This window comes from Bombyx mandarina, chromosome 10 (genome assembly GCF_030267445.1).
Source record: "Bombyx mandarina strain Sakado chromosome 10, ASM3026744v2".
Classification (NCBI taxonomy): Eukaryota; Metazoa; Arthropoda; class Insecta; order Lepidoptera; family Bombycidae; genus Bombyx; species Bombyx mandarina.
In genome coordinates, this window is record NC_143217.1 from 2061462 (window position 1) to 2078184 (window position 16723).

The window sequence follows — 16723 nt, forward strand, 5'->3', positions numbered from 1 at the left end:
TCAACCATTTTAACTAAATCATATTTATTTCTTATTTCTTGAAATAAATACCAAAATAAGCGTAGAATGATTTGTAGACATGATATAAAGGATAAAACGCCCGGCATATTTTAATCGATTGAAACATCCGTGCGGATGTTAAAATCCTGTAGGCAGATTCAAAATTTTCCAATGGAAAACATACTGCAAGTAGCCATGGGTGAACTGGCTTCCTTATCGAATAATTAACACACGTAATATGGGTGATTATTGATACTAGGACGCATTGTAAGCCCGCTCTGGTAAGTACTAATACACTTTATCTATTTTTGCCGCAAAGCAGTTATCGGGGTGACATTTAATTAAACCATTTACCTAATCTATCTCCTACAACCCGCCACGAATTGAGCGATGTAGGAAATTGCAGCCAATGTGATCTGCACGGCAGCCATTTTAATGTACAGCCAAAATTTTGCGGGGAGAAGATCGAATTGCAGAACGCTCTTCTTATTGAAATATCACGACAAGAAACAACGAAGAAAAACGTCCCACAGAAGCTGTTTGAAAGTGACTGGCCAAGCCCACACTGGAGAAGTCGTTGACATGGTTATAATTGAGCCTATCTATCGCAATTTGATGAATCGGTGGTCATTGGTAGCGAGTGATAATAAATCAGCAGTTGAACTTGCATTTTCACAATTCGTTCTATTTAATTTTTTATGAAATAGACGATATTTCCTTTGCTTTCTCATTGAACAAATCGAGTAGAGCATTGTCTTTGGTTGAAATTGTGTAATTTTAGCATAATTGTTTATGGAACCCCATATAAAGTATCTAAATTACAAAGACGCGAATGATCAAAAAAAAATCGGACCTTTCACTTACACTAAGTAACAATTGTATATGACTATCTAACAAAATTGACTTTTTGAAATGACTAAATGTTATACAAATAAGTCGGTTAAATTACTTTTTAGTTTATATATAATCTTACTCTATGGTTTTAGTCCACTTTGACGTAAAAGTAAAACATCTTTCTGCTTTAATCAGAACTTGTTCCAGTTTCGTTTCTTTTAATAAGTTTTTATGCCGAATTCTTTATATGAGTGACACAACTGGCTTCAGCCATTTGGTGCCCGTGTCTAGCTCGACGTTACAAGAGCGCATAAATTTATTTGTGAAGCGGTGATTGCATTCAATCTGTATGCAACTGTTACGCGTCGCCTCGACTATGTCTTACCAAGGATCACCATATTCCGGCCCGGGGGATGAATACGATTTTGAAGACGATGGGTACGACGATTTAGACGACTTCAGAGACCGAGAAGAAACCGTCCCACCTCCTGCACCAGTGTTAGACAGCGACGAAGGTTTGTTTACGATGTTAATTTACCAGCATCTATAACGCTTAATTTGTACATTATTCCACAAAAAATAACTATAACCTCAATATCTTTTCAAATTTGACATGTAAACAGAGGTTACGTAATCAAAACAAGGTTATTTGCTTTCATGTTTGCGACTCAGTGAATGTTCCCGCCTATTTCTCGGACAACCTTCTTGATGACGTAATTTAAATACTTTCACCATTTAATATACATATTAACATTATATTTAATTACCTATTATATTTAAAAAAAAAACTTCTCACTTAGTAACACATAAAGAGTAATCCTATAAACTGGTGGTTACCTTTCGATGATTCTTCGACGTGGGTACAAATTTAAAAAAAAATAAAAAAAATGTACACAATTTTACTAACTTTACATGTACCCAAATATGCCTAGCTGATTGTTTTGTTAATATGCAATAAATATAGTTTAGCACAAAAACAAAACAAATTCAATGCCACACTAATGCAAAAAGTTAATCCTTAATAAGCAAAATTATTTGAAATAATAGATGAATTAGTGTACTTTTTTTTCTCTAGTATAACCATACTGAATGAAATTATGCTTGTATTCTTGAGTTGTTTCTGTGAAACACAACTAGGAATATTTTGATATTATATATGATACATTGCTTGAAAATACTTTTTCCTTTGTTATTACACTAGGTTTAAAAATATAATGAAGCTATTTTAAAAAAAGGTGTTATTACATTATAGAAAAAGTGTTGCAATGTTTTTCAGATACAGAAGAGGCAAGCGAGGCAGAACTACCGAACAACAATGAACCTCTGGAAGTTAAAGAACAGTATGTAAAATAATAATTATTCTTTTGAAATAAGCTTCCTTAATCAATCTTTGTAAATTAATTTAGAATGAGGCAAAAAGCAAAAGCATTATTATCTAAACAAAACAGGAACAGAGCCCAAAAGTCTTTCTGCACAAATATAGTTCATCCACTGATGAAATATCACAGAAAAATCAAAGATACTTAAAAGAAACATTTGAGGTTCAGAATTCTGGTGCTTAAAAATAATATAATTCAAAGAAGAAAATAGTTTGATATGTATTGTAATGTATAACCATGAAAACAAAATATTGGGTTTGCAATATGATGCAACTGAACTCCATTTTGTGATAGGAGTAATTTTAAAAATGCTTCAACATTATAAGTAATTGAGGTCCAGTGGGAATGAGTCAATTAACTGCAATGTTAAAAAAACAAATACTACTATCAATCATTCTTAGTACTTTTGCCTTATATAATTTAAAACTAAACTATTATTGCAGAATATATCAAGATAAACTTGCCAATTTCAAGAAGCAACTGCAGCAATTGGAAGACAGCCTCCATCCTGAGTTCTTGCGTCGGGTGAAGAGGTTAGAACATCAGTTACAAGAGAGGTTACGATTGAACAGAATATACAAGTAAGTATACCTCTATTGCAATTGGGTATCAAAAAAAGTAAAGTGTGTGGTACTACACATACATTATAATTAGGGTCAGAGCCTGAAATTTGAAGTGCGAAGTGGTAGGTACGATTTAAAAAGTAAAGTTCGCTTTATTTGGTTGTACATAAGTTCTAATGACACTTTAGAAAGGCTTTAACTTTAAAATTCAACTTGATATTTGTACCATGAAGATTATGTTCTGTGAAGTCAGAGCCGAGTCAGTATGTTTAGTTATGTCTGGCTACATAGGATTTACAACTGTAGCAGTGGACACCCGAAAAAAGGAAAAAAAACAATTTAAATCATTATAATGTAAATAAAAATTTGTTATTGATAATAATAAAAGTAACCTTTTCCAGAGATCACATGTATGAAGTGGTAGACAGGGAGTATGTCGCCGAAAAAAAAGCTGCAGCTAAAGAATTTGAAGAGAAGAAGGTTGAGTTACGCGAGAACTTGCTCACTGATTTTGAAGACAAGAGGAAACTTATTGAGAGTGAACGACACAGCATGGAATTGAATGGTGATTCAATGGAGGTAACTTAATTTTCTATCAATTTATGTAAGGAAACGAACAAGCCAATACAAATCTTGTATTGTAATCACCGAGATTAAATATAGTTTGTAGACTATATTAAATCTAGGTGTGTTGTAATAAAATATTATTTTTAGATGCAGATAAGTAACTTTAGTACTTCAGTATATCTAAATGAGATTACAGACTTACTTAAACTGAGAAAGCTCATATTAAAACAAGAGTAGCTAACTCAAAGCTCTCTATAGAAAATAAGCTTCTGGTATTCATAACAATCCTGAAGACTGCTTAGACTTCATTATTAACATTTTGATATTCGGCAGAAATTTTTCAAACTAATATTGAAAGAGCTCTTGATTGATCTTTCAACAGTAATAGGGAATTATACAACTCTGTATATATACACTCAGAATGAAATGTAACTTTTTTGTACCAAATACAAAATGAAGATTCACTATCCAAATCTACTGGCACATAATTATCTACAAGAATGTCACAAATAATGCCCCAAAATGGCTTGCATACTATATAACTGGAATAAAGATTTTGACTGAATCAATGTAGTAACTGTTATTGGGTGAACAACTCTGGATGTCAGTCCTTTGCATCAGTTTATCTGTCAGTCTGCGGATACATTGCAGATGTATAAAAAATAAAACAACCAGTCATTGATGTTAAATTGCTCATAATATACCATCACACGTCAATAAACACCCCTCTTTTCCTCACTACACATAAATATACTCATTATAGAGGTATTCTACTGTATTTACTTATTGTACTTATTTCCCAGGTGAAACCGGTAATGAAGAGAATATTACGGAGGCGAGCCAACGAGCCGGCCCCGGCGCCGGAGAAGCGCCGCAAGCCGCTGGCCACCACGCTCACGTTCCAGCTGGACGAGCGCGACATCGAGGCCGACCTTCGCGCCATACAGCGGACCACCCCGCCCAGGCATCCCGTGCAGCACAACACCGCGCAGCCCAGGAAACATCTCAACTCGGGCAGTACATGTAAGCTCACACTAATCAAATCAAATCAAAAAAAATTTATTCAACATAAATGAAAGTACATACTTGTTGAACGTCAAAAAGAACTACCGCCAATTCACAAAAACTAGCCTCCGTCCTGAGAAGAATTGGCAAGAAACTCAGCGGGCATGTCTTTTTTTTTTAATATTAGATTTTTTTTAAATATTCATTTTTACAATGAGTATTAATTATAAAGTAACAATTATTGCAATATTGAAATGCCCAGAGCGAGCAACTCATTCCCACTTTGTGCAATCTTCTAGATAATCATTGACTTTATAGTAAGCTTTATTGCACAGATGTTCTATAATAGTTTTCTTAAACCTATGTATATGTAGGTTCTGAACATCTTGTGGGATTTTGTTGTATAGGCGCATCATAATATCAGTCAGTTCTTCATTAAAATCAATGAACTGTTTGATTTGGCAACAACTAGTTTGGCTTCTTGCCAGGACAATACAGCATTAAAACCTACAAATAATTCAGAATTCTAGTCATAATGTCGAAAATTCGCTCTGTATATTAGTACTCAAGTACTGCTGTGTGTAGTAAGGTGATTTTTATTTACTGGCTCATCATACGAGGCCTTTCCTCCAATGCCTGTTTATTGTTACCTTTTGGGACACCCTGTATAGCAATATTTTGAAGGGTGTGTGGCTTTAATAAGTTCATTAGTAATGTGGTATTTGCTCAAAGCAAATAGCAGTTTTTTTGAAAAGTAACAAAATTTATTAGGATAACACGTCGTAATCGTTCACACTCTTACTATGCCCGATTGCCATCTTGACCATCTCGCTTCCGTCCCTTTCTTCCTTCTACATTCATCCCTTTCACTCCAAATGTTCCGTTTTCCACAGTAATGTACGGCTTGAACGAAATGAATTCATGGCTTCCAGACCATATCGCCGCTTGAAAGTCAAACGTGACTAAGCGACAATAACTGCTTTGTACATAAATGATAGGCAATAACCATACTCGATGCACAAAAAAAAAATTTTTTTAGGTCCATTAAAATTTAAATCCTACAACTAGATTTGTTAAAATAGATTTTTTTTCAGGTATTTCAACTTTAAATTAGTCTACTGTAAAGTTCACGCATTGTCGCTTAGTCACGTTTGCCTTTCAAGCGTCGATAAATATTTGAAAAAAAAAAAAAACCAAATGGAATCATCAATATCACAGTCAATATGTGGATTTTGTACTCAGGCGACTCCCCTATTCGGGAGAGCGAGACCTGCGACACTCGTGTGGAAGACGGCAAGCTGTTGTACGAGAGGCGCTGGTACCACCGCGGGCAGAGCGTCTACGTCGAGGGACGGGACCTTCCCAAGTTCCCCGGACACATCCACGCCATTACAGATGAGGCGGTATGTATTTTCAGTTACTGAAAAAACATTTTTAGTTTTTTTTTTCTTGAACCTGCGAAAACTTGAAAATATTGACGATGATATAAGAAATCTTTGAGTTCTATATCACAACTAGACTTCAATTTTCTTCTTGAATCCTTGAGTGGCAGTTTGGTCTCTGCAACTCAACAACAAGATTATATTTCGTCCCATATCATCTCATTTCATTTTATTTAATTTCACTCCATATTATCATTTTTCATGAAAATAAGAATATAAATTAAAATAAGATAATAATAGGCTTAAAGGTCTCAGTTACAAGGTCATTAAATCCCTTAAAAAAAAACAAGAATTCATTCATAATTCATGTCTGTTTTTCAGATATGGGTAAAGAAGACGAATGTGGAACGAATAAGGATATACATATCGCAGTTAGCGCGCGGTAAAGTGACGTTAAAACGGCGAGCGTCGTAATCGTTGCGGTGTTACGCGTCACGCGTTACACGTTACGCGTTACGCGCTGTGATACAAGCTGCGTGCAGTGTTACGGGTGTGTTTGTGTGTGCGGACACTAGGACAAACGCTAGATATTTGTATATATGATTGTATTATAGTTTTATATCTTGTCGTGACAATGGATTGTAAAGTTTGTTTTGGTCAGAAATGTAATTATAAAATATGCTTACGAGGATCACATATTTGTATAAAAGTGTTGAATTTATTATATGCTGGTCTTTAAATCTTTAATTTTGGTTCAGCAATTTTTTTTTATTGCCTTTGTAGGCAGACGAGCATACGGCCCGCCTGATGGTGAGTGGTTACCGTCGCCCATGGACTTCAGCAATTCCAGGGGCAAAGCCAAGCCGCTGCCTACTGCTAAAAGTAGTTCCTAAGTATTTTCTTGAAAAAACATATTAATTTAATGAAATATATTATAATTCTATAGCCTAGATGCATAAATTAAAAGTTATCTATTGAAAGTTTTGGAGTTTACTCCTTTAGAATCGATTTACATATATAGGCCCGGGGTATGAAAATTATGGGGACCAAAATCGTACTAGCATGTCACACGAAATGCGTTATGCGCATGTCACACGAAATGCGCGCCGGGCTGCTGCGCCGGCAGTCCGCCACAAAGCCTCGTACTGATCGCGCGTTTCTCTCATTATTGTATTTTCATATATTTGTTAGTCGTTTGTTTTGTGTCTCGTTAATTTGTTAATAATCTGTAGTGTATCGTGTTGTCGTAATATAGAACTATTTCTCGTATTGTTTCGTTTAATTTTTTATATCCAGTAAACTCCAGTCGTGCGTCGGAGCGGACACACACACTTTTTTACTCTTATTTCTAAATGAACTTAGCAGATCGACAAATTCGATTTTCAAGATTGAAATTTCCCTTAACATCGGTTCGTTTATAAATACCGTTATGAAAGCCAGAATCATTGTATGGAGAATACTCAAATATTACTAAAAAAATGTAATCCAAAATTTTATTTTCCAAGTACCTCATATGTTCTGTAATCATGATTACTGCTATGCCTGTATTGAACTGTGAAAGTGTTTTTTTAATTAAAAGAATATTTTTTTTTTATTAATATGATTAAATTTCTGATCTAAACATATTAAATAAATCTCAACTACTCTAACAATTACTTATAACGTTTAACAGGGTTTTTATATCTAAAATGTGTTTTGATGAAGTGAAAATGCAGAATGTTTTTTTTTTTAAATAATGCTTTTTCACAATGCATTTGACTTATAAAAATCCAACTTTTACTATTTATTTTAATTATATATGTAGCTCTATCCCTCCCATTTAGGGATGGCGACAGGTCAAACAAATAGTGTAGTTACAATATGACTGAAAAAAAAAACGATTCATTAAATAAAATACGAATTTGGTTATCCAAGTAAGTAACGGGAATTCCGTTGTACATTAAATCAACAAAATTATATTAAGAGTCTTAAATGTATGTATATAAGAGAATAATTGCAAGTAACAAAATATTATAAAATGATATTTTAATAGAATTATTTTCTAACGTAATGTACAGTGTAGTTACTTATTGGTTTTTTTGTTGTGCAATACACCTAAAAAAATTTAGTGTATTATAAGCAACTTGTAAAATGAACTTTTGCATAGTGCCAGACATGATTGTAGAAAGTAAAAGAATGTTAGTGGCTCGCGAGCCGTAAAGCAGTAAAGTTCGGACGATGACAGCACTGTGTCTTCAAAACCTGAAGTCTTCCAAACGACATTTTACCGTACAATGGGGGGAATCGGGACACTTTTTAAGTTCGACATTTTTATAGTTTTTTTTTGAGATCTAGTAATAAAACTGAGATCATAATGGTCCCAGGGGCTTTAATTTTTATATACGATGCGTTATTATACATAGTTCAATACAAGATATACACAAAAACTAAAAAAAACTAGCTTGAACCGATTCACCTTGGCGTTAGGGTGAATCGGATTACGTATGGGGATAATAGAGTTTTTCGATAGGGCTGGGCACTATTTAGTTGTTAGGTAGGTAACTTTAGGTAATTAACTTTTTAATATTTTTATTGAGTTTCAAGACGTTGATGACTAAATTAAACTATTTAATATTTTTAAACACTAAATAAAAGTAATTTTCAGTTCAACAAAGTTAAATCTAACAACTCAACAAAAGTATTGTGACATACCAGATTTGTCCCTATTCTAACTAGTCTCTATTCCCCCCAATCTACTGTATACGACAAAGGGAAAATCTTCCATTGAGCGGGTCATATTGCTCGGCAGGCCGACGGTACGAATGTTGTTGTTCGGGACTTGTTTAAAATTATGCAAGCTTATATTGAAGATGTCGTAAGCGAGATTTAGACATCTGTCAAATATCTTGTGTTGTATGATGGCAATCGCTACACAGCATGCATACATATATGTGCCATTGGCAACACTCCACATTGGTATTGGTATTAAGTTTTATTTAAATATAAAAGAGTTTAAATGTCAGTGTGTTTTCCGAGACTAATTCTACAACTTTTTTCTTTAGTATTTTTACTGAGTTCTGACTTTACTGATATTCTTCAAGCGATATTCAATTTCTAAAACCGAAACTAGTTGATAGCGGAGACTTTACTCTTTAAAGTTTTAGTAAAAAGTGATTAATGTTTCTTTTTGAAATCATTACAATTAGTGTTTAGTAGGTCAATTCTGTGATTACTTTCACAGCTAATTGGTTTTCTCACAAATCTTCTTAGAACGTAAAAAGTATTTAAATATCTCAGTATATTTTTCAAGAACTGGGTAAATGTGAAAAGCAAGTTATATTTGACTGGGTGGTGTACAATTTTTTTTTTTATCTCCAATGTACTTTTTATACTATTTTGATACTTGCAAATGAATACTATATCAAATATAAAAAGTGTATTTGTAACATTTATTAACACATACATCTCAATTACAGTATTTTAATTGTAAATAATTTGTAAATGATTATATTTTATGTATATGTGTAGTGAAAAGATCAATGTGTGTGGATGAAGTTATTTTTTTATTTTATTTTCTTTTATTTAGATTTTTTATATTGTGATCGCACTATGTCGCGCGTTTGAACGAGATATGTGTAAATATAAAAGAGTTTTTACAAATGTATATGATATTGAACAGAGATCTTTAATTATATGAATTCTATGAAATCGTTTTTGTTTTAATTGTGGCCGCGGACTGCCCCCACTGAATGCAACGCTGCGGCGTTATTAAGGTTGTTTTTTATTATCATGGGTAGGTAAACTAGCGTCTTTAGGCGTGAAGTCAATGTCGATTATTATAAAGGATCTATTAAGCTAGTGTAGTGGTTAAACTACTCGTTTACTAAACGTTAAATAAGCTGCTATAAATTTTGGCCACTGAAATGCATATTAGTTCAATAAACTTTAGATAGATGGCGGTACTAAGACTGAATACAAATGTATATTTCTTATAAATGTTCGGACTTTTTTTTTCTACCTATGACGATAGCCTTGAGGGGTTATTTCAGCTTCGCCCTAACATGTAGGTGAGCTTACGGGGCTCAAACCGAAGTGTTCCCAACACTGGCCCTAGCAAGAGCAGTGCTTTACAGAATCTACCACCGGATCGGAAACGCGACCCACTGAGAAGATCCAGCGAGAAACTCAGTGGGCTGTGTCTATGGGTTAATTCGCTCGTGGAGCCCTTCGTTTCGGTTCCACGAGGATGATGACCGGTGCTTGAGGTATCTAAAAGCACCGTTAATGGATCGGGAGGATCCGTAATGACGTGTTTTGGGCGACACCGACTATTTACCATTCGGTCTACAGGATCGGGTATGTAATTTCCAGCGGCCACGACAAGAGGGTTCTCATGTCGTGCCGTCTTCCCAAAGTGGTGTGTTCGGACATGCGGACCAACTCAGCTCACCTGACCCTCTACCTCTCTTGAGAGAGACGGTTTTAATTGTATTTTATAAAGTGTTTCTTACCCATCAAACCAAAACTTCGCTACTTTACTGCAGAAAAGGGCAATACGGTGAAATCTTCCCGTGCGAGCTCTTAATGTCCTACTACCAGTAGGTGTTTTTTTTTATTTTTTTTTATTGCTTAGATGTGTGGACGAGCTCACAGCCCACCTGGTGTTAAGTGGTTACTGGAGCCCATAGACATCCACAACGTAAATGCGCCACCCACCTTGAGATACAAGTTCTAAAGTCTCAAGTATAGTTACAACGGCTGCCCCCACCCTTCAAACTGAAACGCATTACTGCTTCACGGCAGAAATAGGCAGGGTGGTGGTACCCACCCGTGCGGACTCACAAGAGGTCCTACCACCAGTAATTACGCAAATTATAATTTTGCGGGTTTCATTTTTATTACACGATGTTAATCCTTCACCGTGGAAATCAATCGTGAACATTTGTTGAGTACGTATTTCATTAGAAAAATTGGTACCCGCCTGCGGGATTCGAACACCGGTACATCGCTTCAACACGAATGCACCGGACGTCTTATTCGTTAGGCCACGACGACTACATAACTTGTTTGTGTTGATGCCGTCTTTTTATCGCCTTACACCTTTTCGACTCACTCGCCTCCGGAGCATTTTACGCCTAGGAATCCTTACGATCATTCACAGTGCGTTTTGAAATAACCTTTTCGCCACTGTAAATACTGTAGATCACTGTAGACACTAGATCTACACTGTCCTGGTGAAATTGGAAAGGCCTCCAGTAAGTACGCCAGGGCCAACAGTAATCCATAATTTAAAAAGAAAACTAGATCTATAAACACTAGTTCGACACTAGATCAATGTATTCAATAGTGCATCAAAATACAACATTGTATTAAGTTGAGGAACATACAGCGGTTATTTCAATAATTACCTTGTTTACCTATGAATACTTTTCAAACGGTGACAAATTCAAGTAAACATAATAATATTGTTGTTTACAATTGCAATAAAGATGGAAAATCTTGTGAGAAAAAACCAGCACGAGGAGACTCTTGCGCACTTTCGAGTGATAACATTACCTACGTTGCGCAATTTGTATTTACTGTTTTGAAACATTGAACAATATCCGATACTAATATGTACATAAAAGCATTATTTTAGGAAGTTGTAATTATGAGGCTTAGCATTTATCTTATTTTGAATGAATGACAAGAATGTTCATTAATACCATCCTTAATAGAGTCCGCACGGGTATGTACCACCATGCACTATCTTTGCCGTGAAGCAGTAATGCGTTTCGGTTTGAAGAGTGAGGCAGCCGTTGAACTGTAAAGACAGAACTCATATCTCAAGGTGCGTGGCGGCATTAATGTCGTATATGTGTATGGGCTCCGATAACCACTTAACACCAAGTGGGCCTTGAGCTCGTCCACCCATCTAACCAATAAATAAAGTAAAAATCGTGTTCTAGCAATACTTGTAATTTAAATTGTGAAAATTACGATTTTTATCATCCGCTCTTCGCTGTTGTAATATGACCACAATAATAAGGTATATTTTATGAGGTACAGCAAAATCTTTCCGCAACCCCAACAGGGTTGTTGTCTGGACTTTTATTATTTCATAGTATCCTTGGTCATTCTTTAGGTTATTGAATAAGCTATGGTATGAAAAAAAAAATGAACGAAAAATTTTCTAGCACCTTAGTGATTTGAAACTTGATAATAACAACATAGATAAAAATATAGGATTTGTCTGCGGGTTGAAGATGTTTAAAATGTTCTACTAATGTTTAATCTTTTTTTTTTATTACACAGAGGGGTGAATGATCTCTTGGTCTCAAGTGATTATTGGAACACGTAGTTTCCATATCCTGAGTGCGAGTACACCTGAGACAGCAGGTTGAAACATCAATTGTACCTATTGTAAAGCTTTCTAATCCTGGAAGCTTGGTACGACCTTGACACTCCAAGTCTAAGAGCTCTGGTAACCATCTAACACCAGCCTGGTTCCTCAGATCATTTACATAATAATCAAGAAAAAAATCGAATGCAATCTTATTTTATTTGTATCTCAGAGATCGGAGACCGCAGTACCGATTGTTTCGTTACTGTCTAAGCATTGCTGAGCCGCCTAGCCGGTAACCTTTTTCAAGTCGGGTATTTTTTTTTGTTTTTATTTTGATTTTTTGTACCTAATTTATGTTTTTAATAAATGTTATCATTATTATTATACAGGGAAATTTAGTTTATATTTCTCTATTCTGTATTCCTTTTAGAGGTCCTTTTAGTTATTTTTCTTGGCAGGACGAAATCGCTTCCGCCTTTCACTGGGGATGGCGGGCGGGGGATGGAGTCAAACCGACTAAAACCTCCTGTCGCTCATCAACCCACGTCCGAAACTCGCATGAGACGGAACTCATGAAAAGGCAAAGGGAGGAAAGTAAAGCGTTTAGTGTGGAGCACATCTTACCCATCACCCTCTACCTCGGGACGCCGGATCGACGATCGTCGGCGCCACGACTACCAGCCCTCTCGTTTGGCAGGCTATCCGAAGCCCGCCTAGATGGCGCCGGTTAGAATGGACTATCTTGGATAGAATGCTCTTGCGTAAAACGCGTGCAGAGCAGCTTGCACGTCGTTTTCTTAGGCCCCCCTTGCCGGTTCCCAGCACGACATATGAGGGGAACCCGAAACACTTAGAGGGAAAAGGCTTGGGCGAGATCGGCCTCCCTGGCTCTCGCTCGACGGCGGCGGGTTTCTCTCACGCGCCCCGCCACCTCGTCGCCGCATAGCATCGGTGCCACAACACTCGGAAACAAGTCGTTTCCTATTTTTGCGAAGAGGTCACGGCACCACCCCTCCCATGCGGGGCAGGCGACGAGCGTGTGCTCCACCGTGTCCAAGTCGCAAGCACAATGGTGACATTCTGCCGTCGGCTCAGCTCCGATCCGGTACAGGAACTTACCGAAGCAACCATACCTAGTGAGCACCATAACAGTAGTTGATACCGACAATGTCAAGTTAAATCATATTAAGCATCAATTTAAATACGATCTTATCATTTAAAAATAGCATAGTTTTACAAATTAATGATTTCGCAGAAACATGCTCAATTCGTTTATATATCTGATTCTTATCATTATCACGTAGTCTTCAACACAATATACATAAAAAATAATACAAATGTGCTTTGAAAAATGATTAATGAAGATAAATTAAATAATCTTGTTGACACGACAGCTCGGTCTCTAAATCTGAACAGTCCGGTATCTGATTAGATTAAGCACCGAAGAGAACAATTTAATCTGTAATTTACATAAATTTTCGGTATCAGGTCCGAGTTATAGCCGTAAGCAGGAAATTTAATTTTCAATAGACATTATCTCGCACACTACCTTCAGCAATTAAAACATCTTCTATGTAAATAGGAAGAGAGCAGCTACAGAGTTAATGACAGCAATGTTAAAGCCGAGTCACTGCCCAGTATTAAACTTTACGAACTTCGTTTGAAAATAAAGGACATGCCGTCACGCCCGGAAAACTGAAGAGGAATTCACTACAGAGCTATATGGCATGCCTTAAAAATGCCCTGACTAATATTAAAATTGAAACCACACGAGCGGGGAAAAAGGGCATCATTGTTTTTTTTATTGTCCTTGTAGGCATACGGCGTTCCTGATGGCGAGTGGTAATACCGCTTTTAGGTGTCAGCAATATTCAGTGGTAGACGCAGGCTGCATATATTTGTCTATCTGTTCTCGATCCCTTCCGAAATCTTTTTGGATCACTTGATATGCCAGCTAGTGAGTTCCAAGTACTTAGCTGAGAAGGGTAACTCAAGAAGTCGACTTTTTTTCTACCTATGCTGATACCCTTGAGAGGCTATATCAGCTTCTCCTTGACGTGTAGATGAGCTCACGGGGCTCAAGCCGGGTTTGTTGCTAATATTGGCCTTAGCAAGAGCAGTGCTTCGCAGAATCTACCACCGGATCGGAAACGCGACCCACTGAGAAGATCCGGCGAGAAACTCAGTTAGCAGTGTTTATGGGTTAATTCACCGCAAGCGACGGGTTCGACGAGGACGGTGACCGGAGCTTGTGGTACCTAAAAGCACAGTTAATGGATCGGGAGTATCCGTAATGACGTGTTTGGGGCGACGTCGACTGTTTACCATTCGATCTACAGGATCGGGATGGCTACAGGATCGGGTATGAGAAGTCGACGTGTGAGTGATCGCGTTCGCGAACAAAATCAGTAAGCATGTTTCACGTTGGTTCAAAGCGGTTGTTAAAAATCGATGTTTTTATATTATAATTTCAGCTCGCATGATCGCGGTAAGTAAAATAAGTAGGTATATTGACTCTACAAATAAATATTTAGAGTTCAATTCTATGATCGAGACGATCGAGTTCAAGTATTTCATGCTGTTTGTGAATTCGGTGCCGGTTGGTTTGTGTGTGTGTGTGTGTTTTTTTTATTGCTTAGGTGGACGAGCTCACAGCCCACCTGGTGTTAAGTAGTTACTGGAGCCCATAGACATCTACAACGTAAATGCGGCACCCACCTTGAGATATCAGTTCTAAGTTCTCAGTATAGTTACAACGGCTGCCTCACCCTTCAAACCGAAACGCATTATTGCTTCACGGCAGAAATAGGCAGGGCGGTGGTACCTACCCGCGCGGACTTACAAGAGGTCCTAGCACCACGTCGGTCGCTCACGTCGCCTTTAGTATTTGTTACAAATTAAATTTCTTTTCGAACTGCAAGTATAGAGCGGAGTTAGCATGACGACTATAGATAGATTTTTGTACACGATATAAAATTCTACAGTAGTTTTACGCTTCCAGTTTGTAAATTAAACCACGTTACTGTATCGAGACGATGGCTATCACCAAATTTATTGTTTCTTTTTAATTACTGAAACAACGTCAACCCAACCTTGTTTAACATTTGATATGTCATCTTACGTTTGTCATCATCTCATGATGCAAATTGTTAACTAGGCTTAAAGAGTTGGTATAAATATTAGATAAAATAGCAGGAATAGGAATTTAAAATTCATGTCATTAGTTTTTTTTTCTAAGCATATATACATATACGTTTCGTGGGCATTTATTTTGCGAACACGAGACTAACAGCAATGGCGGTCGGCAAACGGCTCTGGTATCAAAAGGTGTCATGATGTGAAATGTAAAAAATTTAAAGTTTTATTTTTCGACTTCGAAATTCGTAGGCTATGCAACTAAAAACCACAACCACTATATGCATTTCACTTTAGAAAATCCAAGAGATTTTTATTTTATTCATAATATCATATTCATTGAGATCAAAATAAGAATTACGAACTAGTATAATCTATCCCTAGACTTATAAATTTAGGAAACCGGTACAAATTATTTGACGAGCAAAAAAAAGAGCTCCATGTAGTTTTAATAAAATCTACCATTTTCTAACATGCTAATTAAATATGTAGAATTGGAAGAGCTATATTATTAGAATGTTTTTATACAAAATCTACAAATAAGATGGGCATAATAAAATGGTTTCAAGGCGCCAAACCGCAGTCTGCAATGCAAACAGATCAATGCTCTCTGTCTCCATAGCTACTTCATGAATTTTAGATGACGAATTTAAAGTTATTTTTTAATATTTGTTCTACCGAGAAAATGTAATTAGCAAGTTAAGTGAAAAACAGGTTTGGGATATTTTAAGGCCTGGCTATTTATCTTTATTTCCTTTTGAGGTTATAGTCGCGAAGACAGGTTGTCAATTTTGATTTATACTTTTTATCTTTTTTTTATCTTTCGGTTTTTTTGTAAAAGTCGATTTGAGTTTAACGCAAATATATTGAACGTTGGTATAACAAAATAAGCCTTTAAGCGAAGGTTGCAGAGAGGCTTTTCCTATTTATGAGACTTAAACTTTTTCTGGAATTCCTTTTGCGTTTCCTTTTTCAATCAAGTTGGATTCCATAAGTAATGCGCAGTCCATAATTGGGTTTTCTGCAGGGCGGGTAAAGAATTGTCTTACTTTGATACTAATTATATATTTTGATCGACCTTCGGCTGTGTTTGGCCTGTGAATACTCATTCTCTATTCTGCGTTCCGTAGTATTATGATATCTTTTAATCTTTATCTTGACTAATGGGGAAGAGAGGACAGAAAATATATCTCTAACAGTATTGACAGTTTCGATTGCTAGCCATATGTACAACTTATATTTTATATATTTGGGCACCGATAACATTTATGAAAAAATAGATGTAAGAAATATTGAAATTAAAAAAGTATTGAGTCGACCAAAAATCACATCTCTCGACATTTCAAACGGCGGCTATTATGGAAGAACGAGAACATTGTTTACTAAAGAATTAATTAACAGACGAGTTCTAACACGTAGGTATGTATGTGTTTTTGTGTTATCCATACATCTATCCGAACAACGGTTACCGTGATATGGACAAAGCAAAATAAAGTCGATGTCCTGTCGCAGTGGTGGCCATTCTCGGTGCCACAGCGCGAGCCCCGCGAAGCC

At 36.4% G+C, this 16723-nt stretch overlaps 1 protein-coding gene across 2 annotated transcripts; it reads left to right on the forward strand.

Annotated features, from left to right (window-relative positions):
• The first annotated feature begins 901 nt into the window (after positions 1-901).
• On the forward strand, positions 902-9417 carry LOC114244456 (sin3 histone deacetylase corepressor complex component SDS3). Of its 2 annotated transcripts, none has more exons than XM_028176293.2 (7): positions 902-1349; positions 2111-2174; positions 2657-2794; positions 3178-3355; positions 4147-4366; positions 5591-5751; positions 6112-9417. In XM_028176293.2, exons 1-7 carry the CDS (start codon positions 1184-1186, stop codon positions 6202-6204), a joined length of 1020 nt encoding a protein of 339 aa, XP_028032094.1. In that variant the 5' UTR covers positions 902-1183; the 3' UTR covers positions 6205-9417. The 2 variants fall into 2 exon arrangements, with proteins under 2 accessions (XP_028032094.1, XP_028032095.1); XM_028176294.2 differs by having other exon boundaries at positions 985-1349; positions 2117-2174.
• The last annotated feature ends 7306 nt before the right edge of the window (positions 9418-16723 follow it).